This window comes from Pipistrellus hanaki, assembly GCF_964339955.1.
Source record: "Pipistrellus hanaki genome assembly, chromosome: 9".
Classification (NCBI taxonomy): domain Eukaryota; kingdom Metazoa; phylum Chordata; class Mammalia; order Chiroptera; family Vespertilionidae; genus Pipistrellus; species Pipistrellus hanaki.
In genome coordinates, this window is record NC_140511.1 from 64,673,816 (window position 1) to 64,698,760 (window position 24,945).

The following is a 24,945-nucleotide window of genomic DNA, read 5'->3' on the forward strand; positions in this document are numbered from 1 at the left end:
CGGGACCTTCCTCCGACGCTCTATGCACTGAGCCAAACCGGTTTCAGTGTGACACCTCACTTTGACAGGTGAGGAAACAGACCAAGAAAGTTGAGACATTTACTAGGGGTCAACCCGTTAATAAGTGTCTGGAAGCATCCCATTATCGGGCCTTCTGAAAAAAATTATGACCACAGCCACGACACTCCAGGCTCTACATGAAAATTTATTATGCTTCCTGGGTACCAAGCACTGTGCTGAGTGAGCTTTGTACCATGCGGGTAACCCCCAATTCCACCTGCATTTCCCCAAAGATAGGCAGGTACTACCATGTCATCATTCAGATTTATAGAGAGGGAAACGGAGGAACAGAGAGGGAAAGCAAGTTGCCCAAGGCAACCCAGGCCAGTCCATTTCCAAACTCAGACCTCCATCTGACTCCAAAGGAGCCTGTGTCATTCTGTCTCTTGAAAAACTTGACTCCCAGCTGCACAGTTAAAAAAAAACCCCACCCAAGCGGGCCCTGAGCGGAGATCTGTCGGTGCAGCCAAATCTCTGGTTGTTTTGACCCAGGATAGAGAGGGCGCTGCCGGACGGATCTTGACTCTTGGGGGGGACGAGGAAGAGGGGAGGAGGTGTCGGTGGAAATTTTAGGTGCTGGGGCGGGTGCAGGGGACCAGAGCGCCAGTCACGTGCGCGTGAAATTCGACCTCGGGGGAGGGGAAGGGCAGGGAGCCCCCGCCCCTACCTCAGGGTGCAGCCGCGGAGAGGGTATAAATACAAGTATCCACCCTGTGGGTCCGCTTCTCCCCCCGCTCGCTTCGTGGGCCAGTGGCGTCCAGGGGGGCTTCCCAGCTCCTGGAGTTGTTCCGATTGGGCCGGGGAGGCGAGCACCGGAGCAGTCGGACCGCGGGGACCCGGCGCCCAGCGCCCCGAGCCCGTGGGACACGGGCACCGCGAGCGCGCGCGCCGCCGAGCCGCTGCGCCCCCAGCCGCGTCTGCAGCCGCAGGAGGGGCATCTGCCCCTCGCCCGAGGTGAGCCAGCAGCTGGTGGGGTTCGGGTTCCCTGCCCCGCGTTCGTCGTCCGCGGAGAGTACGGGCCGGTTGCCGCCACGACACTCCCAGGCTGTCCAAGAAAAACCCGTTACCCGATCCCTTGGGTCCCCCGGGCGCCCTGTCCCGTCTCTTCCAGCGGGTCCGTCCCTCGCTCCCCTTTACTCTGCTCCCTTCCCCCGCCCCCTCTTGCTCTGGGCCCAGCTGGCCGCACTTCCTCTGTGCAGAGCGGCTCTCTGGGGGCTGGACAGACCTGCAGGAGCGCGGGAATCCAAAGTGCCACTCCTGGGAGGAGGGGAACGAGATCCCCGGAGCAGCTCCCCACCCCTCTGCCCTCCCGGCCCCGCTCGCTCCTCGCCGCTTTCCATGGTCTCATCCTCTGGCTGTCCTCCGCCCCGAGTCCCATCTCCTCCCGCGGTGGCAGCCGAGCGGCCTGGGGAGGGGAGGGGGGGGGAGCCCGGGCTCCTTCCCTCCCTCTGGTAAACACACCCGCCCGCCCGCCCGTCCTCCTGCCCGGCAGCCGCCTCTGCCCTTATAAAGTCAGAGGCCACCGGACTTCCTGCCGCGGCCCGAGCCCCCTCCCGGGCCCGGAGCTGGGGGGGCGGGCCCCGAGGTGCTCCGTGCCCTAAGGGGTGCGTGAGGGGCGCCCAGGGCGCCGGGGTCCCAAGTGTGCCCGCGCTGGGTCCCGGTCCACGTGGCAGCTGCTGGCTGGGACCGAGGCACACTGCAGGTCGCCTGTGGCGGACGGAGCAGAGGAGGGCTAGCGGTGGCCCAGCCCCAGCGGAGAGGAGTGGTCTTATTGGGGCAACAGGAAGGGGGGTGTCTTAGGCCGGCTGCAGACTTCCCCTTCCTGCTCCCGCTGGCTCCTGGGGGTCCTTCCCGGCGCGGGAGGCCGGATGCTGGCCGCTGGTGGCTTCGGAGCGCGCCCTGGCCCTGCTGACCTCTGGGGGACTCGGGGACCTGCAGGTTGGGCTCCTGGGAGCGCGTCCTCTCCTGGGGTGGCAGGCAGAGCCTGGCGGCGCGCCAGCAGGCGGTGGCGCGCAGACCGGACCTTCCCCGTCCCCGATAGGGGCCTGGCGAGAGCTCCGCGCCGCGTGCGCCCCTGGCACTGCCAGCGCGCCCACAACCAGCGCGGCAGCGGCACCCTCTGCAAAGCCCAGGGAGCTATGGGGCCTCCATGAAAGCCCCCCGTCAAGGGTTGGCTCGAGGGGGGTCTCAGGAGCCACCAGGATGCAGGACCCGTCGTACCAAGGGCCGCTGGGGGGCCCCTCGCTCAGCGCCCTGTTCCTGTGCAGGCTCTCGGCCAGCATGGCCCCCACGCTGCAGCAGGCGTACCGGAGGCGCTGGTGGATGGCCTGCACCGCCGTGGTGGAGAACCTCTTCTTCTCCGCCGTGCTCCTGGGCTGGGGCTCCTTGCTGATCATGCTCAAGAACGAGGGCTTCTATTCCAGCTTGTGCCCAGGTATGCCCGCGAAGGGGCCAGTCTGCGGGGGGAGGTGGACGCTGGAGAAGGACGGGCGGCCGAGTGAACAGAAAGCGGGGTTGCTTCACCCAGAGCAACTGGGGCAGGAAGTTGCACAGCCCGCTTCTTGACCTCTCCAAACTTCATCTGGAGGATGGGCGACCCGCTGCCCACTCTACCCGGGTTCATCGAATCCAGTCTTCCCTGAATGCCGAATGCCCCTCCTGGGACTGACGGGCAGAGAGTCCTAAGCCTCTGGCAGCCCCAGGTCTGGAGCATGATGGAGGCTTCTAGAAGGGGGAAGTGCTACCGCTAAATGGCGAGGGATTTCTGACTGGGGCTAACTAAGGCACAGGAGAGCCCACCAAATGGATTGACTTTAAGAAAGGGCCTGCAGACCTTTTTCAGGACCTTGAGTCCCTAGGCCTCCAACCACCCTTTTGTACCAAGTTAATAATAATAGCCTTATTTCCTTCAGGCCGGGCATTGTGCATGGTTCCTATTTTCCATTTCAATAACCTTGACTTAGTAGTGACCCCCCAGCGAGGAAGTGGGAATTCTAACATTCCGTTTCTAAGGCTACTTAGCTGCTGTGGGCTGCCTGCTGGAAGGGCATCTTCCTTTTTCTGAGAAGGAGAGCTCTGCCAGCACGCTCTGGGAGGACCTGGATGGGTGTGGAATTTGGCCCTTCTCCTCATCCTTCCTCCGGCCTCCCTAGTGTGGGACAGGCTTTTGGAGGAAGACCAGCCTGCATCTGAATTCCAGTTTCTGCTACTTCTACCCTGTGGGTGACATTATTGAGTTCCCTAGCGCACAGAGCTTCACTTGCTCGGTCCGCAAAATGAGGAGACGGTGGGGTTGCGGTGAGAGTCAGTGGTGCTTGATACATAGGAGTGTCTTGACTTTACGTGGCCCCTCAAGTCAACTCCCTCCGGGCACCTACCTTGGTTGTGGGGGAAAGCTGAGGCCTTGTGGGTAGCCCTGGAAGAAGGGCCTTGATCTCTGCTGGGGGCAGCACCTGCTCCACCCAAGGCTGCCCCGCCACCGCCACCGTTATCTGTAAAGGAAGCAGCAGGTGGCATCAAGGGATGGCCCCAGTGACAGGGTGCTGGTGCTGGAGGAGGTGGAGATTAGAGTTGGCAGCTGGCCTGGGGAGGCAAGTCGGCTCAGGAGGAGCGGGTTTGGGATGAAGTGATAGGCGTTCAGGGTGACTCAGAGAACCAGGCAGAGCGCTAGAAGGGTTTTAGGGAAACCCATTTGCAAATGGGAGTGGTGAACCAGGTCCCCTTAGAATTGCTTACCCTGGGACCAGAGAGGACGTGTGCTCGTGGCCTTGATGCCTGCCACTGCCAACCCAGTAGCTTCTTCCTGCCTTTCTTCTAGAAATCAACTTTATTGGAGATTACTTTATGTCACACATTTTGAAGAGGTTTGACAAATTTGTACACTTCAGGAACTATCACCATAATCAGTATGTAAAATAGAGTATTTCCATCACCCCCAAATTTCTGCTTCTCATTTGCTGCCCATCCCTCTGCCTGAGTTTAAAAAAGGTAAGAGCTTTAGTAAGATATGTCACATACCTTACAACTCACCCATTTAAATAATGCAATTTAGTTACGGGGATGTAAATTACAGCACAGGGAATATAGTCAGTAATATTGTAGCCCTAGCCTGTTTGGCTCAGTAGATAGAGCGTTGGCCTATGGACTGAAGGGTCCTGGTTCAGGGCACGTACCTCTAGTCAAGGGCACGTTCCTTGGTTATAGGTTTCCTGGCTCTGGTCTGGATGTGTGCAGGAGGCAACCAATCAGCCTCTCTCTCACATCGATGTTTCTCTCTGTCTCTCCCTCCCCCTTCCACTCTCTGAAAATCAATGAAAAAATATCCTCTGGTGAGGATTAACAACAACAATAACAAATAATAATAATATTGTAATAACTATAGTGTCATAGGAATAATAGATTATCACATGATTGATCACTTCCTAAGAAATTATCAATGTCTAATCACTATGCTGTACACCAGTATAATATTGTATGTCAACTGTAATTGAGAACTTGAAGAATAAAATTTCAAAAACCTATTAAAAATAAAGAAATGGTCTTAAGAAAAAGTTGCAGTTGGATAAATGTACTTAATTCCTGCAAAGAGAAAAACAACCAAAAATAAAGTATATCACTAAATGGTTTGTAGTCTATTCAGAGTTGTGCAACCATTATCACAATCAATTTTAGAACATTTTTTTTTTTTTACACCAGAAGGTAACCCTGTGCCCATTAGCAGTACTCACTCTCCTTACCCCCTCGGCCCTCAGTCGCTCATCCACTTTCCATCATGGGTCTGCCTATGGCAAGAATAGACTTGTCTATTCTGAACATTTCCTATCAATGGCACCTTATAATACGTGGTCTTCAGTGGCAGGCTTTTTTCACTTGGAATGATGTCTCCAAGTTCACCTCAGTGGTAGCACAGGTCGGGATTGGGCTTCTTCCCATTGTGACTAATATTCCGTTGTATGGATCTACCACGCTCTATCCATTCGTCAGTTGATGGCCATGTGCTTTGTTTCCACTTCCTTGGCTTTTATAAATAATGATCTTATTTGTGTACACGTTTTTGTGTGGACATATGCTTTTCTCCCCCTTAGGTATATACCTAGGAGTGCAATTGCTGGGCCATAGGGTGACTGTATATTTAACCTTTTGAGGAACTGCTAGACTATTTTCCAAAGTATCTGCACCAGTTTACATTCCCACCAGTGTTGTCTGAGGGTGTCAGTTTCCCCACATCCCAGATAACACTTGTTACTCACCTCTTTTATTGTAGCCATTCTAGTGGACATAAAATGATTTTTGACTTGCATTTTTTGATGGCTCACGATGTTGGGAATCTTCATATGCTTCTTGGCCATTGGCATACCTTCTTTGGAGAAACTTCTATTCAATTTTTAATTGTATTATTTGCCTTTTATTACTGACTTGTTAAGGGTTCTTTATATTCCGGATACAAGTCCTTTTAGGATAATGACTTGCAAATTTTTTCTCCCACTGTGGGTTGTCTTTTCACATTTTCATGGTGCCCTTTGGAGTACAAAAGTTTTCAGTTTTGATGAAGTCCAATCTAGCTATCTTTTCTTTTTAAATATAATTTTATTCATTTCAGAGAGGAAGGAAGAGGGAGGGAGGGAGAGAGAGAGAGAGAGAGAGAGAGAGAGAGAGAGAGAGAGAAACATTCACAATGAGAGAGAATCGTGGATTGGCTGCCTCCTGTAAGTCCTTAACTGGGGATTGAGTCTATAACTTGGGCATGTGCCCTTGACTGGAATCGAATCTGGGACCTTTCTGTTCACAGGTCGACGCCTTATCCACTGAGCGAAACTGGCTAGGACTGTATTTTTCCTTTTGCCGTTTGTCATTTGGTGTCATGTTTAAGAAACCATTGCCAGCCGAAACCGGTTTGGCTCAATGGTAGAGCATTGGTCTGCGGACTGAAAGGTCCCGGGTTCGATTCTGGTCAATGGCATGTACCTTGTTTGTGGGCACATCCCCAGTAGGGGGTGTGCAAGAGGCAGCTGATCGATGATTCTCTCTCATCGATGTTTCCAACTCTCTATCCCTCTCTTCCTCTCTGTAAAAAAATCAATAAAATATATTTTTAAAAATTAAAAAAAAGAAAAGAAACCATTGCCAGATCTAAGATCTTAAAGATTTATGCCTATATTTCCTCCTGAGAGTTTTAGAGTTGTACTTTCCATTTAGATTTGTGGTCCATTTGGAGTTAATTTTTGTATGCCATGTGAGGTATCCACTTGGTGTTTTGGGTTGCCCAGAAGGCATTTACATCTGAGCTGGCTGTTTGCGATCACTAGAGGTGATCAAAGTGAACCCTTCTCCTGTTCCAAGACTTGTCCGCTCTTGGAAAGCACTTGTCTCTCTACCCTCACCTCTCTTTCGTTCAAGGGGCTCCAGCCTCAGTCCTTGAGACAGCAAGCTGATTGGGGGTGTGCTCCCCTATTCTGCCTAATCATGCTACCCTATAAAATATGCCGCTTTCTGCTTCCTAAAGCCCCTTTCACTGTGGCCTCAACCTTTCTCCAGGGTGCCAAGAACATAGAATCAGCCTGGGAATCTGTGTCACATAGTGTGTGGACACAGGCAACATCCCTGCCAACTCTGCTATGGTCTGGCCGGCTGATGTGAGCCAGTTCCTTAACTTTCTTACGATCTCAGCTACTCCGTCTGTAAAAATAGAGCAATACTCCTCACTTCAGGGCTGTTGTGGAAATGAAATGAGGGCAAGATTTCAAAATGCAGACAACTGGTGGGGGTTGTTCTTATGTTGTGGACCCAGCTTTGCCAGCATTTGCTGTGTGATCTTAGGCAAGTCACCTACTCTCTCTGGATCTCCACTTCTCAGTCTGTGCAGTGATGCGAGGCGTTCATTAGTGTTGGCTTTGAGGTTCCCTGGTCACACCCTTTGTCTTCTCAGTGCTGTCTGCTTCCCTCTGTTGAGGGACCACCTGAGTGGGTGATGGAGTCACCTGTAAGGACATCACATCTAAAGAGGACTCAACGTCGGCCTGCAGGCTGAAGGGTGCCTGGTTTGATTCCAGTCAAGGGGCACCGACTTTGGTTGCAGGCTCTTTCCAGGCCCAGGCCCCCCTGGTCAGGGGGCATGCAGGAGGCAACCAACTGAGGTGCTTCTCTCACTTTAATATTTTTCTCTGTCTTTCCCACTCTCTCAAAATCAAGGGGAAAATATTCTCAGGTGAGGGTAAAAATAAAATAAAGAGGACTCAGAATTAAACAGGGACAGTTCAATTTGTCACACACTACTGTATATCCCACTTAAGAAAACAATGGCTTAAGTTAACTAAACCATTACTATTTGTTAGTTAGATCAATAGTCCTCACAACAGGTCTGTGATGTAGGTGGATGATGTGACGTATTATTAACCCCATTGATAGAAGAGAAAGCTGAAGCTCAGAGAGCTAAGTAATTTGCGTGAGGTCACACAGCTAATAAATAAGGAGCTCAGTGAGGATTCAACCCCAGACCTGACTCCAGAGCCTTTATCCTAGGCCTCACGGAAATAGTGTAGACCGTTGTCCCCGATCTCCTTCAGCGTAGAGTCCTCCTTCCGGAGTTCAAGTATAGACAAGACAGCCAGGCAGAGCCCAGTCCTCCGGGAGTCTTGGTGAAAGTGACTGTGTCAACTGCAGGGAAGGGGAGCAGTGGGGTGAGGAAGTGCTCCCCATTCGGGAGAAAATGGGGTCACCTTGTGCCTGTTTGTGTGTGCAGCATCTTCAGAGCCAGCCTCTCGGGTGCTGCCACCAGGACCCCCGTTCGCAGGTGGAATAACAGAGCCTCAGGGTTACGGCAGCACAGATCGTGGAGCCAGCATTCAGCCCCACTCTTGACTCCAGAGGCAGAATGTTTAATCTTGGTCCTGTTTTCCACTGTTTTTCCAGGTCGTTTGTAGTTCACCTTCACAATTTTACTATTTCTGTGTGCCACACATGCTGTTATTTACTTAGTCCTTCCTTTTAAACCAACCCACTTAAAAAAGCCTAATTTTAAAGGGCAATATGCCTGGAATCTTGGGTTTGATACTACTCACATGCCCATACATATCAAACACATTTCTAACACACTTATATGTACACATGTCTCTAACACACACACATGTTCCTATACATGCATGTGTGTATTTGTATGTAGTGATACACATGTATGTTTTTGTTACTCATTCATATAGCTAATAACTATGAAACATAAAACCCATTCCATGTGCCTCTTAAACCCCATCTGCTATGCATACCAACCCCAGGGAGGTACTGTTTTCCATGGCTTTTCTCAGCCTAACCCTAACGCTAACTTAATGAGTATGTTTTCCCTGTCCCATTCCCCTCGCCTCACCTGACTTGTCTATGAAGTGGGGCAGTGGGGTTGCATTTCAAAGACCTCTTCTGTGGTCTTGACCTGGGGAGAGATCTGAGAGGTCTTTGTATCTTGTCCTTGCTTCCGTCTTGCTTCAGAAGCCTGGCTCTCCCCAGCCACATCAAATGATGAGGTCTCGGGAACTAGCTTAACGTTAGTCAGACTCACAAGAGGCTGATCGATAAGCTGGAGACACGCATGCATTAATGGACCTGGAGCTATTAGCCACCACAGGGCTGGGATTCTGCAGCAGGCGCTTTGGCTGGGGGAACTAGCTAAGCCGCCCTCTTCAGGACAGAAAGGCCGGGTGGTGCAGTGGAAAGGCGCTGGCTCCGGAGGTTGTCTTGACTTTGAACCTGAGCCTGCCTGTAAGCAGCTGTGAGGCTGTGAGGCCGTGAGCTCTGTTGTGAGGGTTAAGTGAGATACTCTATGAAGGAGCCTCACACAAAGCCGGTATTAATGAACGTAGAGCTAGTGGGACCGTTTGTAAGAGACGTGTCCTTTGACTGTCAAAGACTTAGGAGCAGGGACAGCGTCTCGTTCTGCAACCCCAAAGGCCAACAGAGGCCAACCAGTTAATCATTGGCAAATCGGGGCAGCTGTCAGGTGGTTCATGTCAGAGCTAAAAGTGAGCCAAGACTTGGGTGACTTCGAGAGGGCAAGCTCTGGTGAAGAGGGGTGGCCCCCATCTGGCCCAAACAATGGGCAAATCTGACTGCTTTACAGAGAAACCAGACTTCCGGATTTTTATGTAATAACTCTTGGTTTTAAACTGGCAACCAGTTAAAATTTCCAAGCCAAGTGAAACTTGTGTGGGGGACATGGCTGGTGCCCTGTGTGCAGCTTCTAGCCCAAATGTCCTTTGCATTTCTTTCTGCTTTACAGTGTCCCAATAGAGTGCCCAGCATACAATAGATGTCCCCAATAAGTGAGTGTAGATCGGATACACGGGCGCAGACAAACCTGGTGGAGAAAGGAACAGGGATCATAAAGACCACAAAACCAAGGGGTCAGTCTGAACCCCGAAGGCTGGTTCCACCAAAGCCTCTTAACTGCTTCTTCCAGGGACCTAAGTTCCTTCCTTCCCCAGCTTCCTCAGCCGCTGGTATCTACCGGTGGGAAACTCACCATGGTCCCCGCACTCATCATCTGAACGTTTTTGTTTTTTTTTTTGTTTGTTTTTTTTTTATGTACTTCCTTGTTAGCAGATCCCTTCACCCTTCTGCCACCTGCAAGCCCTTCAAATGTCTGAAATCCGGGTCATTGACACCATTGCCAGCAGGTGTTCCCCCACCCCTGCCCCCAGCATTCAGGCACTATCACATCCTCCTAGCACAGCACCTGCCCATTCAAATCAGCATCTACTTGTTTTTTTGTTTTTTTTTTGTTTTTTTAAAATATATTTTTATTGATTTTTTTTTTTTACAGAGAGGAAGAGAGAGGGATAGAGAGTTAGAAACATCGATGAGAGAGAATCATCGATCAGCCACCTCTTGCACACCCCCCACTGGGGATGTGCCCGCAACCAAGGTACATGCCCTTGGCCGGAATCGAACTCGGGACCTTTCAGTCCGCAGGCCGACACTCCATCCACTGAGCCAAACCGGTTTCGGCCCAGCGTCTACTTGTTTATTATCTGATAGAAGCCCCACAGTTCTCCAGCACCTAGAGAAGTGGCTGACCACATCTGACCCTCGTAGGTGGGGGCACCGTCTCCTCTTCATCAGCCATTTCAGGAGCACCTGCTCTGGGCACAGGCCCTGTGCCTATGTCTCCTTCCACCGCCAACGGGTTCTCCTAAGGAGCCTGTGGGCTTGGCATTCTCTGCTCCCTTTGACAGGCAAAGAGCCTGGGGCACAAAGGGGAGGTTTCCTGTCTAAGCCTGCACGGTGGGAAGGATGGCGGTGGGGATTCAGACCCTGGGCTGCCTGCCTTCCAGGTGCATCCTGAGTTTGCCCTTGGCCATGATGCCTAGGCAGCGGGCAGGCAGCGGAGCCGCCACCCCGTGGTTCACTGAGCACCGAGAGAAGGGAAAGCAAAGCGCCCTCCTCCCCCACCACAAGTCTTTTCCCGTGAACTTGTCACAACTCCAAGTTGGCAGTTTACCTGGAGGACTTCTAAAGGGTATTGGAGGGCAGTGCCATGGGCCTCGTTCCGCGCTTCAGTTTTATCGCCCGGAGAATGGAGATACTTTATGAGCTGACTCACGGGGCTGTTGTAAGTTAATTCAGCGACTTGTCGAGCACAATGCCTAGAACATAAAAGTGCTCTATAAACATTAGCTACTGTTATACTCTATCAGAATGTCATTTATGGGGGAAACTTCATCCAAGGTTTAAGCGAATTCTTGCTACGTCAGCTAAGCATCACTCACCGACTTTGTCTCAGATTCGAAGGTGTTTCCTGTTGGGGGTCTGCCCACCCTAAGCTCGGACATCGAGTGAGTCTCACAACCTGGTGACTACTTGGATGTGCATGATCATGTCTGAGCGAGTAGAGGCCTCCAATTAGGTTAAGGTGACCAGACGTCCCGCTTTTGGCGGGACAGTCCCGATTTTTAACCATTTGTCCCGCGTCCTGCGGCGTTTTAAAATCAGGACTTTTTTAAAACATCGCGGAACGCGGGACAAATTGTTAAAAATCGGGACTGTCCCACCAAAAGCGGGACGTCTGGTCACCTTAAATTAGGTGTGTGACTCCCCTGAGTAAGATGCTAGCTGCCGCCATTTTTGGAGCTCCTTCCCCACCAGAGTAGATGTGTCTCTAGGCCACCCCCAGAGTCAGCTGGCTGGCAGAGAATTGGAGGCATGGGGTTTTAGCACAGGACCCCCGATCCCCCGGCCGCTCTCTCCTGCACCCAGCTGCTCCTGCCGTTAGGTGCTGAGCCCTTCCCTCCCCTCCTCAGCCGAGAACATCACTAACATCACCCAGGATGCACAGCTCCAGTGGCCCAGCTGTGAGAGCCAGGAAAAGATGCTCAACCTGGGCTTCACCATCGGCTCCTTCGTGCTCAGCGCCACCACCCTGCCCCTGGGGATCTTCATGGACCGCTTTGGCCCCCGGCCCACACGGCTGGTGGGCAGGTGAGGTGGCCGTGCCAGGCCTGGGGGAACTCGAGGGCAGGGACACTGGTGCTGCAGGGGGAGGGGAGGCTCAGTGTTCAGAGTCCCCACTCTCCACCCCCCATCTCCACAGCACCTGCTTCGCTGCATCCTGCACCCTCATGGCCCTGGCCTCTCGGGACACCCAAGGTGAGAGGTCTGGCCTCTGGTGCCCCCGCGAGGAAAGAATGAGCGGGGTGAAGGTGGATGTTTGCCCCAGTGTCTGCCCTTGGCTCCCACAGCTCCCCAATGCCCTTACTCACCCCTCGCCTCTCCCCAGTTCTGTCTCCATTGATATTCCTGGCGCTGTCCCTGAATGGCTTTGGTGGAATCTGTCTAACGTTCTCTTCACTCACGGTGAGTATGACAGGCTTTGGCTTGTCAGCAGGGCACCCAGGAGTGGGTGGGGGTAGGAGTGAGTGAAGGTGAGAGGGGAGAGTGGATGCGGACGAAGTGTGTGTGTGTGTGTGTGTGTGTGTGTGTGTGTGTGTGTATGTCCAGCCCACACTGTCTGTAGAGCGTATTCTAGGCACTGGGGCTGCAGCACAAACACATCTGAACTTCCTCAGCTTCCTGCAGCTTGCCTTGTGTGGTTGGGGGAACACAGCAGGTAAACTGACACATTGCATCTACAGTCATCAGTGCTGGAAAGGGAGTAAGAGGGGTAATGTGATAGTGACAGGGAGGGAACAGCTTGGGACCGTATGCTTGCCTCGTTGTGCACTTGTGGTGCTCTCCCCCAGGCAGGGCAGGCGAAGGCACAGGTATCTGGGCTTGTATCTGACTAAACCGTATGAAACTGCCAACCCTTGACAGTCCTTGGCCTACAAAAATGGCTTTAATCCCATGGATCCGTCTCTTAGGCATGTGTGTGTGTGTGTGTGTGTGTTGCGTGTGTGTTCCTTTAAGTGTGTCTGTTTGTGTTGTGGGTGAGTCTAGGGTTCAAGGCTTGTGAGCGTGTGGTGGGGGAAGCGGTTTCTGGCCGGGCCAGCCTCTGGCCGGGGCTGGTTGTTTATTTCGGATACGGGTTGCCTGACCACCAAACGGGTGTTTTTGGCTGAATTTCCCCTGTCGGGCCCTTCTTCATTCCAGCCTAGGACATTTCACAACTCTCTCTCTCTAAGGAAGCAAGTCCCTCCTCCCCGCCCAGCCGCCCCGGCCCCTTCTCCACGCTGTGCATCTTGGCTCAGGGCCCGCAGTCCCTTCTTCCCTGCCCGGCATGGTGCGGGGCGGGGGGCCTGCCCTTGGGCCCCGTCCCCGCCCGCCTAGGGGTCAGGGTTTGGGGGGGCTCTGCCTGCAGATCGCAGCCCCCCTCCTCCTCCCCGGCCCCGCCCACGGATCTCCAGCCAATGGCAGGGCCCGGCCCCGGCCCCGCCCCCGGGCCTCCGCGGGCTCGGCTCCCGCCAGGACGGATCCGGCAGGACATCCAGTGCCGCCCGCGCGCGTCAGCCCGGGGTTAGCGGAGGCGCTGGCCCCGCGCCGGCCGCGCTGGGTGGAGGCAGCGCCCTGGGACCCTTGAGTTGGGGGGCAGGGTGGCGGGGCGACGTCAAAAGCCGGGCTGTTCTCGCTCCTGGCACTTGCCCGGTGGCCTTGGCAGCGTGCCTGGCAGATACAGGTGCCAGGGAAACCTGGCGGCTCTCTTACCCTTTTCATAGCTGCCTGGAAGTTGGTGGTGGTGGGGGGTGGGGTGGGGGGGGACTCAGTGCTCTGTGTTTACCCACCTTCCTTTGCAGAGCTCCCTGGGCTTTGGTTTTCCACCTCTGGGGAGGGTGCGAGCCGCTGAGGCCCTCCCCCAGCTAGGGGATCTACTGACCTGGGGGGATGGCGGGGCCAGAGTGTACACAGAGGGCAGCATGACTTTGCCTTGCCCTACCCTGAGGGCCGGCGAGCAGAACACACAATCAGTTAATTCTCCACTGGTGGAAGCCCTGCCCACGTCAGAGCCACCTCCCTGGACACCTGGCCTCCCTCCGCCCCACCCTCGCCTCCTAGCCTATCCCAGGCTTGTCCCGGCTCACCTTCCTCTCCAGAGCTATTTGAGGTTCAGCAGAGACTGTGGGCTGGGACATTTGGGGCCACCGGGAAGGCGGAGGGGCACCATCTCGTGACAGAGCCAGCCATGGTCACAGCCTTGGGGTCTGGAATAAATAGAGCCAGAATGGCCGGACAAGGGACAAAGTCATTCACGTGCTCCGGGAACTGCAGTGCATTTCTTTCCCTCCCTGGGCCTGAACTTTCTCATCTGCCAAAGGAGTTGTACTGGATCGGTGTTTCGTTTTTTTTTTTTTTTTTTTTTTTTTAATTAATTTATTGTCTAATTACAGTTCATATACATTACTCTCAGGTGAACAACATAGTGATTTGACATTTATTATTATTTTTATTTTTTTAAATCTTCACTCGAGGATATTTTTTCCATTGATTTTTTTTATTTTTATTAAAATTTTTTTTAATTTTATTGATTTTTTTTTTACAGAGAGGAAGAGAGAGGGACAGAGAGTTAGAAACATCGATGAGAGAGAATCATCGATCAGCTGCCTCTTGCACACCCCCTAATGGGGATGTGCCCACAACCAAGGTACATGCCCTTGACCGGAATCGAACCCGGGACCTTTCAGTCCCCAAGCCGACGCTCTATCCATTGAGCCAAACCGGTTTCGGCACCATTGATTTTTTTTTTTTTTTTTAGAGAAAGTAGAAGAGAGTGGGAAAGACAGAGAGAAATATTGATGTGAGAGAAAAACATCGATTGGTTGCCTCCTGCACAAGCCCTCTTTCATCCTACAACGGAGCTATATGCCCTTGACTGGAATCAAACCTGGGACTCTTTGGTCTGCAGGCCGGTGCTGTATCTACTGAGTTAAACCAGCTAGGGGGGTGGTTTGACATTTACATACCTTACAGAGTAGGTCAATGCTTTTTAAACATTCATTTCATGGGTTATTAAGAGGCATCCCAGGATAAAGTGACTCCCTAAGCAACGAACTTGGAAAACCGTGGGGTTAAGCAAAATTGACAAAATTTCTCTGGAAGGGCACTTTTAGGAGTCTTTTAGATGCTAAAGTGCCCTGAGAGTCTGTGGGAGGGGGTAGAGCAGTTTCCAACATTGATTTGCCTTGTAACTTGTCTGTGGCGTCTCATGGGGCTGGCGTTCTTGGAGCTCGCGGTGAGGACACTGGGCTGGATGCTTCCAAGTTCCACAGGCGGGGCTGGGAAAGGGGAGGCCCGGGCGGATGTCAGGGTCTCCCCTGCTCACTGGCCTTGTCCTCCTCCTGCAGCTGCCCAACATGTTTGGGAACCTGCGCTCCACCATCATGGCCCTCATGATCGGCTCCTACGCCTCTTCTGCCATCACGTTTCCAGTAATCAAGGTTTGGAACTGCCTGGGGTGCTTTCTTTTTGCCTTGATGTAAGAATTGGGTGGGGTTGGGTATGTATGCAGTGGCTAGTGTCTGGTGATCCAGTTCCTGCCAGTCAGTTCCCACCACCTCTGGGAAAAGCACTGAGGCATCATGGGAAGAGTCCAGGTGCTGTTGCCCACCAGTGGGTCTGATTTCTCTGCTCCCCTCCTTTCCTTTCCTGTTGTCCCGGTCCAGGCCTCCACCCTCTCTCCTGGGCCAGAACAGGCTTTCTCAGCTGGTCTTCTGTCTCTGGCCACTTCCCTCTCCTACCTGTCATTCACACGACTTACGCGGAAGGATCTTAGATGGGGAACGCACTCACACACACACTTGGCTTCACCTGCAGAATCAAGTCCAACCTGTTCACATGCATTCAAGGCTCTTGGTTCTCTGGTCTCACCCGGTCTTTCCAGCCACATCTCCTTCCCACGCTCTGGAAAGACTTGGGTGACTTGGCTTCAAGGTCACAAAGCTAGTCCGTTTTTGTGACCTTGAACCCAAGGACAGATCCTAGACAGGGCAGCGAGTGGACCTAGAGCCAGAAGGCCCAGGTTTCGTTCTGGGCAAGTTTGGGGCCTCCTTTCTTCCTCTGATATCTCATGGTAACAAAGCACCCTTTCCACTGGGCCACAGTGTGCCCCTCCCATTCCACGGGGAGCAGTTAATTTAGAAGGCACCTGCCCGGCGTCCCCAAAGGAGTTTGAGAGCGTGCACTGGTGGGGTGGCTGCCAGTTGGTCAGGTAGCAGCAGGCATAGACGGTGGACCTTCTCCCTTTTCAGCTCGGACAGAGGGGTGTGCGGAGCCAGGCCTGATCCCCACTCATTTGGGATGTGGCTCTTTGGAGCTCCGTGTGCCTTCAGGGAAGAAAGAGCCCCAAGGCCCACGGAGCCCCCAGCGGGAGCCCGAGGGGAGGACGGACATTGGTCATCCCAGGCAGAGGGTGGCTGAGAGGTCAGAGGAGAGACACCAGCTCACATACCTGGCTTCCAGTCTATTCAGAACCTGCTTGTCGCGGGTCAGGAGGCCTTGGGCAGAGTACTGCACACACTCCCTCCCCCTCAGCCTCAGCACCTGTGAAAGGTGAGATAAGGCTTGTCAGCTTGGGTTTGTCTTTCCCCCGGGGAACAAGCCAGCAAGGGACAGGAAAAACATGGCGAGGCCCGATAAACCCAGAGCCATAATGCTCCTCTTTGGTACATAAAACGAGATGACATTTTTGTGCAAAGCAAACACGTATGGCGTCATAGGCAAAACGTTTGTGTCTTTTTTAAGATAATGATTGAGATTTCAAAGACATTCTGAGCCGTGGCCGGCAACCTCAGGACCTTGTGGGAACTATTTCACCCTGCTTCAGGCTGAAGCAGTGAAAAAGGAAGAGAGGGGTGGCTCCTGGGCTTGACTCTTAACTTCTGACCTTGGTTTTCTTATCTTCAAACTGGACACAAACCATGGGTAGAAGAGACCTTCTTTGAGGCCTTGGATAAGGTGACCAGACGTCCCGCTTTTGGCGGGACAGTCCTGATATTTAACAACTTGTCCTGCATCCCACGGCGTTTTAAAAAACTCCCGATTTTTGGAAAGAATCGGGACTTTTTTAAAATGCCGAGGAACGCGGGACAAATTGTTAAAAATCGGGACTGTCCCGCCAAAAGCGGGACGTCTGGTCACCTTAGCCTTGGAGGCCCGGGTTCTACCTCGGGCTGGCAGAGGGGGGCCTGGCGCCTGGCGGCCTCCCCACGGGTCTGCTCCTCCTTCCACAGCTGATCTACGATGCTGGCGTGGCCTTCATGGTCATCATGTTCACCTGGTCGGGCCTGGCCTGCCTCATCTTTCTGAACTGTGCCCTCAACTGGCCCAGCGAATCCTTTCCCTCTCCTGAGGAAGGCAGCTACACGTGAGTGGCTCTGTGGTGGGATGCTGGGGTGGTGGGGGACCTCCCTCCTGCAGAGGGAGGCCAGGGGAGTGGAGGTGGGATGGAGAGAATGAGTGGCGAAGTCAGAGAGACCTGGGTTTGCAAGTGGCCTGAGTTCCCCGAGTTCTGCTTTCTCGTTTTTACCTCGGGCCTGACCCTGCACACCCGCAGGAACATACCCGGCGTGTGGCAGGCAGTCCGAACTTGGGGACTGCTACTGCTATTATCCTTTCTGCATTTTGAGGGCAGGATCAGAGTAGGAGGGTGTCCCAGGAATAACCAGTGGGACTCGGGAGGGGGATAGAAAGGAATCAAATACACCACCCTTCCTGGGGCAGCCTGAACGCCGGCTTTTCCCAGCTTCCTGTCAGTTCCCCAGGGGATGGGTGTGTGTGTGTGTGTGTGTGTGTGTGTGTGTGTGTGTGTTGCTCCAAAACCAAGCACAGAGGCTGCCTGTTCAGCAGCTGGTCTTTATTGTATGCCAGGCGCTGCGCTTAGCCCTCATGCCCTTCTCAAGCAGCCCCATGACCGTGGATTCTGCTATTAACAAAGTGACTTTCCTAAGGGGCGGGGGTGAGCCAGGCTCTCTGACTCCAGTCTGAGTTCCTCACGCTGCCTCCCTAGTAACAACCCCAGTGGAAAAGGACTCATCCAGCCTTCCTTTATCGGGCGCTACGCCGGTCCCTGGGCCAGGCTCCGAGGGACTCGGCTGTGAACCCTGCACACATCTGAGGGAGCCAGCTCATCAGGGGGCATGTCAGTGCTGGGCCTGGGGCACCCCCTGGAGGCAGGCTGTTGAGGGTGGGCTCTGCGGAGGGGCTGGTTACTACTTGCTCCGGCCTGGCTGCCGGCAGGAAGAAGATCAAGCTTACTGGGCTGGCCCTGGATCACAAGGTGACAGGGGACCGCTTCTACACCCATGTGGTCAATGTGGGCCAGCGGCTGAGCCAGAGGGCCCCCAGCATGGAGGAGGAGGACACTCGTGGAAAGCCTCGTGAGAGTGAGTATCTGGCCAGGGTGACAGCCTTTGGGTCTGGGGAAGGCGGGTCCTCACACGTAGTGAGCACTCACACCGAGGGCTTCTCTCTCCCCTCTTCAGTCTCACAGCACCGCATGATATAGGTGGGCAGTCCCCATTTACAGAATAGGGGGCATGGGAATGGGGCTCAGATTCCTGGGGTAACGGAGAGGGGATGGGGCAGAGACTCCATCCAGGCCTGTGGGGTAACTGGTTTCAGCAGGGCTCCCTGCAACCTCTGAGCTTCTTGCATCAGGTGAGCTGGGCCCTCCAACACCTGTCTGGCTCGCGCCCCCTGCTGGCCGCAGGAGGAGCCGCAACCCACCTTCTGTCTGGACCCCTTCCCAAGGTGTCAGTTCTATTAGTGGCAGGAGCACCAACCAGCCTTGGAAATCAGATGAGGGTTTGAGTCCCGCTCCCCAGTTCCACGCCAAGTGACTTAGGTAGATCCCTTAACCCTGCTCTCACTCTCCTCATCTCTTTTTAAAAAAAACATATTTTATTGATTTTTTACAGAGAAGCAGGGAGAGGGACAGAGAGTTAGAAACATCAATGAGAGAAACACCAATCAGCTGCCTCCTGCACACCCCCTACTGGGAGTGTGCCAGCAACCAACATACATTCCCTTGACCAGAATCGAACCTGGGACCCTTCAGTCCACAGGCCAATGCTCTATCCACTGAGCCAAACCAGCTAGGGCACTCTCCTCATCTCTTAAACTAGCACTGACAGCACCCATCTCACAGGGAAGTTAGTGTGAGGATTGAAGGAAGCCATGGACACGAAAGCCCTTTGGAAAAGGCAGAATGCTGTGCAGTTCCTAGAGAGGTATTCCTGTTGCTGGTTCTCCCATGGCCGAGTTATGGGTGTGAGCTGAGTTTGGCTTGTCCCATGAGCCCGGGCAAGTCAGTGGCCTCCCTGAGCCCCAGTCTCCCCACCTGTAGCATGTGGCAAAGGTAGGGGTGTTGCACAGTCGGACTAAATGGGATAATCCATGTTGAGTGTGTGGCACATAGTAAGTGTTAAATGCATAGTAGCTGGAGTAATTACCACACCAAGCACGCGATTTTATACCCGGAGGTTGCTGAAAGTGTGCTGTTGAGATAGTTACAGAGCTGGGCAAGAACTTGGAGGCCAGAGCGTCTGCATCCTTGTTTTTGAAGAAACTGGCTTCTATCCAAAGGCTCGCAGTGTCAGAGCCTTCACTAGAACTGCATGAGCCAGGACACGGAGGGAAATGGGAGATGAGGGGCTCAGGGGTGCCCCCTGCTGTCTCTCCAGAGTCTGTCCCCTTCCGCAAGAGCCTCTGCTCCCCCATTTTCCTGTGGAGCCTCCTCACCATGGGCATGACCCAGCTGCGGGTCATCTTCTACATGGCCGCCATGAACAAGATGCTGGAGTTCATCGTGACCGGCGGCCAGGAGCATGGTGAGGTGCTGCTGAGCCCACTGGGGGGCCCAGGAGGGTCACCCTCGTTGAGCTCCTCTCACCCTGGCTTCTCCCTCTGCCGCCCCCAACAGAGACCGTCTCCCTGAAGCAAAGAGCGGAAGAGACAGGTAGGGGGACAAAAGCTGAGACCCTGGCCTGCACCCACCCTGCCACCACCGCCCACCTGGCAGGGAGCCTGGTCACCCCCTGCCAGATCTAAGAATGTGGGGCCGGAGGAGGGCTATGCTGGCATTCCCTCTTCTCCGCTGGAAGTGGGGGGGCTTCTGGCATCCCTCGTGCCAGCTCCTGACCCCGCTTCCTTCCCGTCCTGCCCAGTTGGGTTCTACTCCTCCGTCTTTGGGGCCATGCAGCTGCTGTGTCTACTCACCTGCCCTCTCATTGGCTACCTCATGGACTGGCGGATCAAGGACTGCGTGGACAGCCCCACGGAGGGCATAGCCCTCGACGATGCCAGGTGAGCCCCACAGCGATGACGACAGCAAGTGATCAGATGGAACTTCGATTTTCTATGTGCTTTTACTTTTTTTTTTTTTTTTTTTAAATATATTTTATTGATTTTTTTTTTACAGAGAGGAAGGGAGAGGGATAGAGAGTTGATGAGAGAGAAACATCGATTCAGCTGCCTCCTACACGCCCCCTACTGGGGATGTGCCTGCAACCAAGGAACATGTCCTTGACGAATTGAACCATCACTCCCATCATGCTCTGTTGGTCACATGGAGTAACTCTGTGCCGTGTGGGAGGACTGTATAGGGTGTGGAAACAGGCGGCGGGGGTTACTGGGGCCACTTGTTGGCCGGAGACCACCTCTGGGTCCGAGGTCCGACTGCTGTTCTCTTTGTGTTCAGTCAGGGGTCTCCTGTGAGGTGGGGAGAGGGAGACGAGGAGAGAAGGTAGCTAAGGAGCAATCAGTGGCTTCCCTTCCCACCAGCGGTGCCCCGGCCCTGGCACCAGCCTTCTTCCCCTGCCCATGAGCAGGGCCCTTCTGTGTAGGACCAATGCCAGCCTGCCTTCATCCCAGACTACTGCCCTCTCCCCTGGGCCAGCCTTGGAGCCCTGACCCTGTGCAGAGAAGGGTTTGCTGGGCTGGCCTCTTGTCCAGGCTGATGGGCAGAGACACTTTCCTGACGAGAGACGGTGTGAGATCTCCCCATCCTCCACCTTCCTTCCCATCCTCGAGTCTCAGACGTCAGTGTGCATGTGAAATATGTGGGACCTCTGTCTGAATGCGGATTCCTGGGGCCGACTCCCAAGAGTCTGAGTCTGGACTGAGGCCGTGGGACCTGCATTTATGCTGGTGTAGTTGAGGTCCCAGTGATGCTGGTGTTCCTGACGGGGAGCCACAGCAGAAGGGGCCTGGGCCAGGCTGAGCACCAGGGAGCTGCAGGGGGGTGGAGACAGGGGCAGCGGCCAGTGACCCTGTTCTCTGCAGGGACGGGATTGCCACCAAGTCCGTGAGACCGCGCTACCGCAAGATCCAGAAGCTCACCAACGCCATCAACGCCTTCACGCTGACCAACATCCTGCTGGTGGCTTTTGGCGTCACCTGCCTCATCAACAACTTACACCTCCAGGTACCTGCCTCCGCCTCCCACTCTCCCTGCCTCTCAGGCTCCTCCAAAGGGACCGTTCCAGACGGTTCCCCCGGTGCCTGCTGTCCAGGAAACGGGGTCCTCCTCCTTCTCCGGTCTATTGCCTGGGTTTCCCGGGGAGTGTTGCCAGCAGGTTGGGTCGTGAAGAGGGTCAGTATGTGTAGGTGGGCTCTGTGGGCTCCGTTTCTCTCTTCCCACCGCCCGCCCTTCGCCCTGCCGGCACCGAGCCCTGAATCCGCTTTCCTCTCCCTCCTGGTTTCAGTTCGTGACCTTCGTCCTGCACACCATCGTCCGAGGCTTCTACCACTCGGCCTGTGGCGGCCTCTACGCGGCAGTGTGAGTGAACCGGTCCCCCCTGCCTTGCTGAGCTTCCCCCCATAAGCGGAGGGTCCCAGAGCAGAGAGGACCCGCTTCCAGCCTCCCTGGAATGCTGACCTGTCCGAGGAGGGGGTGGATGAGAGGATTGGTGGGGGTCTTGGGAGGCCGTCTGGTCCACTGCCCCCTCGAGCTCCACTAGTGACGGGGAGCTCACTCCCTCAGACGCAGCCCTTCCCCACCCCCACACACCCCCCACTGCAGGACACATCCCCTGTCAGGAAGTCTCCCCTAGAGGAAGCTGCAGTACTTGGTTTGGTGACACGTGGGTCCCGTGTCTGCTCTCTGAAACGCTCCCCCAAGTGGCCTCTCTCCCGGTGCCAGCCCTGTAGAAATCTCCAGACCGCAGTCTTGTTTGCCTTATAATGTTCCTGCTTCCTGCTGAAGGGCCCGCTCCCTTCTTTCTCTTCCGATTCCCACTGTGTGTGCGACGACGACGGGGTAACAGAGGATGTCACAACAGCGGTGACAACATCCTGGCCGTTACTGAGCATGTGCTCCGTGGGGACACATTGGGGGACCCTTGACCGCACCCCCTAAAACCTCACGCCGGCCATCTCAGCTCCACACACACACACCCATTCCACACTGGCGCACGTTAAAACTGTGGGGTCACTCTTGATGCTTCGTCCTCTCCCACCCCACGTCCCATCTAGCAACCATCCTGCCCGCTGCAGGACTGCATATCTCATAACCCTTCTGACCGGCCCCACCCCTGCACCCCGTCCTGGCTGCCCTCGTCTTCCCTCGGGCTATTTATAACGCAAGAGCCGGAGACACCTGTTGGGACATAAGTCTCTTCGTGGCACTCCATGGCTTCCCGTCTTGTGTCACTCGGAGAAAACGCCGAAGGCTTTATTGTGGCTTAAAAGGCCCCACAAGACCCGGCCCAGGGACCTCTCTGCCCTCTTCCTTGCCCTCCACCTATGGCCTCCGCAACCCTGGTGCCTCATAAACCCCAAGCACGTCTCAGAGCGTTCTTCCCCAGGGCGCTCCGCTATCTCCTCTTCTCCAGCTCTCACCTCGCTGCCCTCGGGGGCACCTCCCTTGCCATCCTATCTGCCACCGCAGCCCCTCGACACCCTCCCCGTCTCGGCTTACCTCTTCCCCTTGGCGCTTATCGCCGCTGGCACACGAGGCCGTTATCTCACTCAGTGGGTGACTGCCACCCACTCCACCAGAGGGCCACCGCCAGAAATCTTTGCCGGTCCGGTTCACGGCTGAATACCCATGCACCTAGTCGGGCACCTGGCACATAGTAGGAGCTCAATACATATTTGTGAAAAGCACATACAAACAGCTCCGGGAGGCTAGGGTTCACCCTGTGTTTAGAGGGGGAAGTGAGGCCCAGCGAGGTTGAGTGAATTATAAAAAGAGGAGGTGTCAGAAGCCAGTTTGGTGGCCCTGAAGTCATGGCATAACACCCTCCAGGCCAGGGGCCAAAGAGCACATGCAAAGAGCATGAACTTTTTTTTTTTTTTTTTTTTTTTTAAAGTGTATTTCATTGATTTTTTTACAGAGAGGAAGGGAGAGGGATAGAGAGTTAGAAACACTGACCAGCTGCTCCCTGCAAACTCCCCACTGGGGATGTGCCCGCAACCAAGGCACATGCCCCTGACCGGAATCGAACCCGGGACCCTCCAGTCCGCAGGCTGACACTCTATCCACTGAGCCAAACCGGTTTGGCAAGAGCCTGAACTCTGCCTGGCAAACAGAGCGGTGTCTGGGGAAGGGGCCGGCAGGGCGCTGGGCAGGGGAGGGCCACAGGCCCTTCCCATTTGGCCCCTCTCGCTGACAGGTTCCCGTCCAACCACTTTGGGACGCTGACAGGCCTGCAGTCCCTCATCAGCGCCGTGTTCGCCCTGCTCCAGCAGCCGCTCTTCATCGTCATGGTGGGAGACTTGAAAGGAAACCCCTTCTGGGTGAGAACTGGGGGTGATGGGGGTGGGGGGAGCAGGAGCCCCCTTCCTGGGTGCAGCCCAGGAGCCGGGGGTGGGGAGCTGGTGTGGGATAGAATCCTTCCGTCTCCTCTCCGCAGCCGGGAGGTGCCTTGGAAGTCTGTAATCTGGGGGTTCCCGAGCTGGCTGCCCGTCAGAACCCCTCGCAGAGTGTTAAGAACACAAATTCCCCCGCCTGCTGAATCAGCGGCTCTTGGCCTGGGCCCAGTAGTCTGTTTTGAATAAGCTCCCTGGTGACATGTGAAATGGCCCAGGACCGATCCCACCCAGGTCCACCCAGGGCAGGGACCCTCTCCTTTGTCAGGGGTCCCCTCGCCCCGTGACCCGTCCTGCACACGGCAGCAGCAAACGGACATCTGCCCCCCGAAAGCCTATCTCCCTGCCCCGTGCACCACTCACTCCCATAAGCCCTTCTCCCACAAAGACCATGACGTGACCACTACCATTCACAGAGCGCTCTCCAGGCGCTGAGCACACCGTGTGCTTTATCCCTGCATCTTGGCCGGAAGGGTGCTGAGGAGGAGGCACTCAGAGCCCAGAGCAATGCAGAGCGGGATGCAGAGCGAGTCGGGTCCACGCCCGTCCACGCTGGGCCGGACCTCCGAGCCTCCCGTCCTCCAGGCTGAGTGCCCTGCTCCCTTTGCCACCTGGGAGGCTCTGCTCACCACCCCAGCGGCCCCTCTCAGTGTCCCCAGCGTGGGTGTTGGCGTCGGCCAGGGTCCAGACCAGGCTCTCCACTTTACAAGGCCGCTCGCCATGAAGCGAGGCCCTGTTGGAACGGCGATGGAGCACCATGTGTTCTAGCTCCGCGTCATCCTGGCCTTCTCCTGCCTGTTGGAGGAGAGAGGGAGAATGGGAACCTGCCTGATTCTCTCTCTCTGCCCTCCAGGTGAACCTGGGCCTCCTGCTCTTCTCACTGCTGGGATTCCTGCTGCCTTCCTACCTCTTCTACTACCGAGCCCGGCTGCAGAGGGAGCAGGCCTCCGGCTGGGAGGGCCCCCTGAAGCCGCTGAGCAGCCCCGAGGTGACGGCGTAGGCCTCCGCAGACAACGGACCCAGCGACGGGCAGCCGAGGCCTGAGAACCAAAGGGAACGCCTCGTGTGGCTTTTCTACCTGTAGCACACGCACAGCCTGGGGCCATGGATTTATAAATACCAGGAGAAATTCTATTTTTGTAGGGACTTGCTAAAAGGAAAAAAAAAAAAAATCCCTAAAAAAAAAAAAAAAAATCCCCCAAAGCCATGTGCCCTTGACTGAAGACCGAAGGAGAGGGCCTCTTCCTCCTGGACTGGGGGAGACCAAGGTGTGGGGCTGCCCTTTCTCTGGGCCTTCATCCTCCTAGTGCCTCCTGGGGGCTTGGGATCAGCAAACAGGCTACCCCCAAGTCCCACCAGCTGTGTCATGCCCAGAGGGTGCATGGAAGTGTGAAGTGTGTACATAAGCATGTGTGCACGTGCGTGTGTGCACGTGTGTGTGTGTGTGTGTGTGTGTGTACCAACCTTCCCGTAAAGGAAGGGGCCTGAGGTGCTGGCTGTGTCCTGGAAGGGGTGTGTGTGGGGGTGAAGGCCCCTCCAGGGGCCGGAGGGCGGGTTCCCTCCCTGGTGCTGCTTTTTGCAGGTCTCAGAGGAAATAAAAAGGGAAGTGAGAGACTGGCTGGTGTGTGTGCCTGTGTCTTCTCACACCCCCACCCATCACCTCAC

The 24,945-nt window shown here is 54.9% G+C and overlaps 1 protein-coding gene across 4 annotated transcripts; it reads left to right on the forward strand.

The window, feature by feature from the left end:
* The first annotated feature begins 736 nt into the window (after positions 1-736).
* SLC43A1 (solute carrier family 43 member 1) lies at positions 737-24,897 on the forward strand. Of its 4 annotated transcripts, none has more exons than XM_084894858.1 (15): positions 737-1,014; positions 2,328-2,494; positions 11,343-11,520; positions 11,633-11,688; positions 11,819-11,895; positions 14,817-14,909; positions 16,701-16,834; positions 17,707-17,852; positions 19,152-19,298; positions 19,391-19,426; positions 19,635-19,773; positions 20,752-20,893; positions 21,174-21,247; positions 23,085-23,208; positions 24,134-24,897. In XM_084894858.1, the coding sequence occupies exons 2-15, from the start codon at positions 2,341-2,343 to the stop codon at positions 24,278-24,280; spliced, it is 1,647 nt and encodes a 548-aa protein (XP_084750984.1). In that variant the 5' UTR covers positions 737-1,014; positions 2,328-2,340; the 3' UTR covers positions 24,281-24,897. The 4 variants fall into 4 exon arrangements, with proteins under 4 accessions (XP_084750984.1, XP_084750986.1, XP_084750985.1 ...); XM_084894859.1 differs by lacking the exon at positions 737-1,014 and adding an exon at positions 1,581-1,998; XM_084894860.1 differs by lacking the exon at positions 2,328-2,494 and having other exon boundaries at positions 879-1,014.
* The last annotated feature ends 48 nt before the right edge of the window (positions 24,898-24,945 follow it).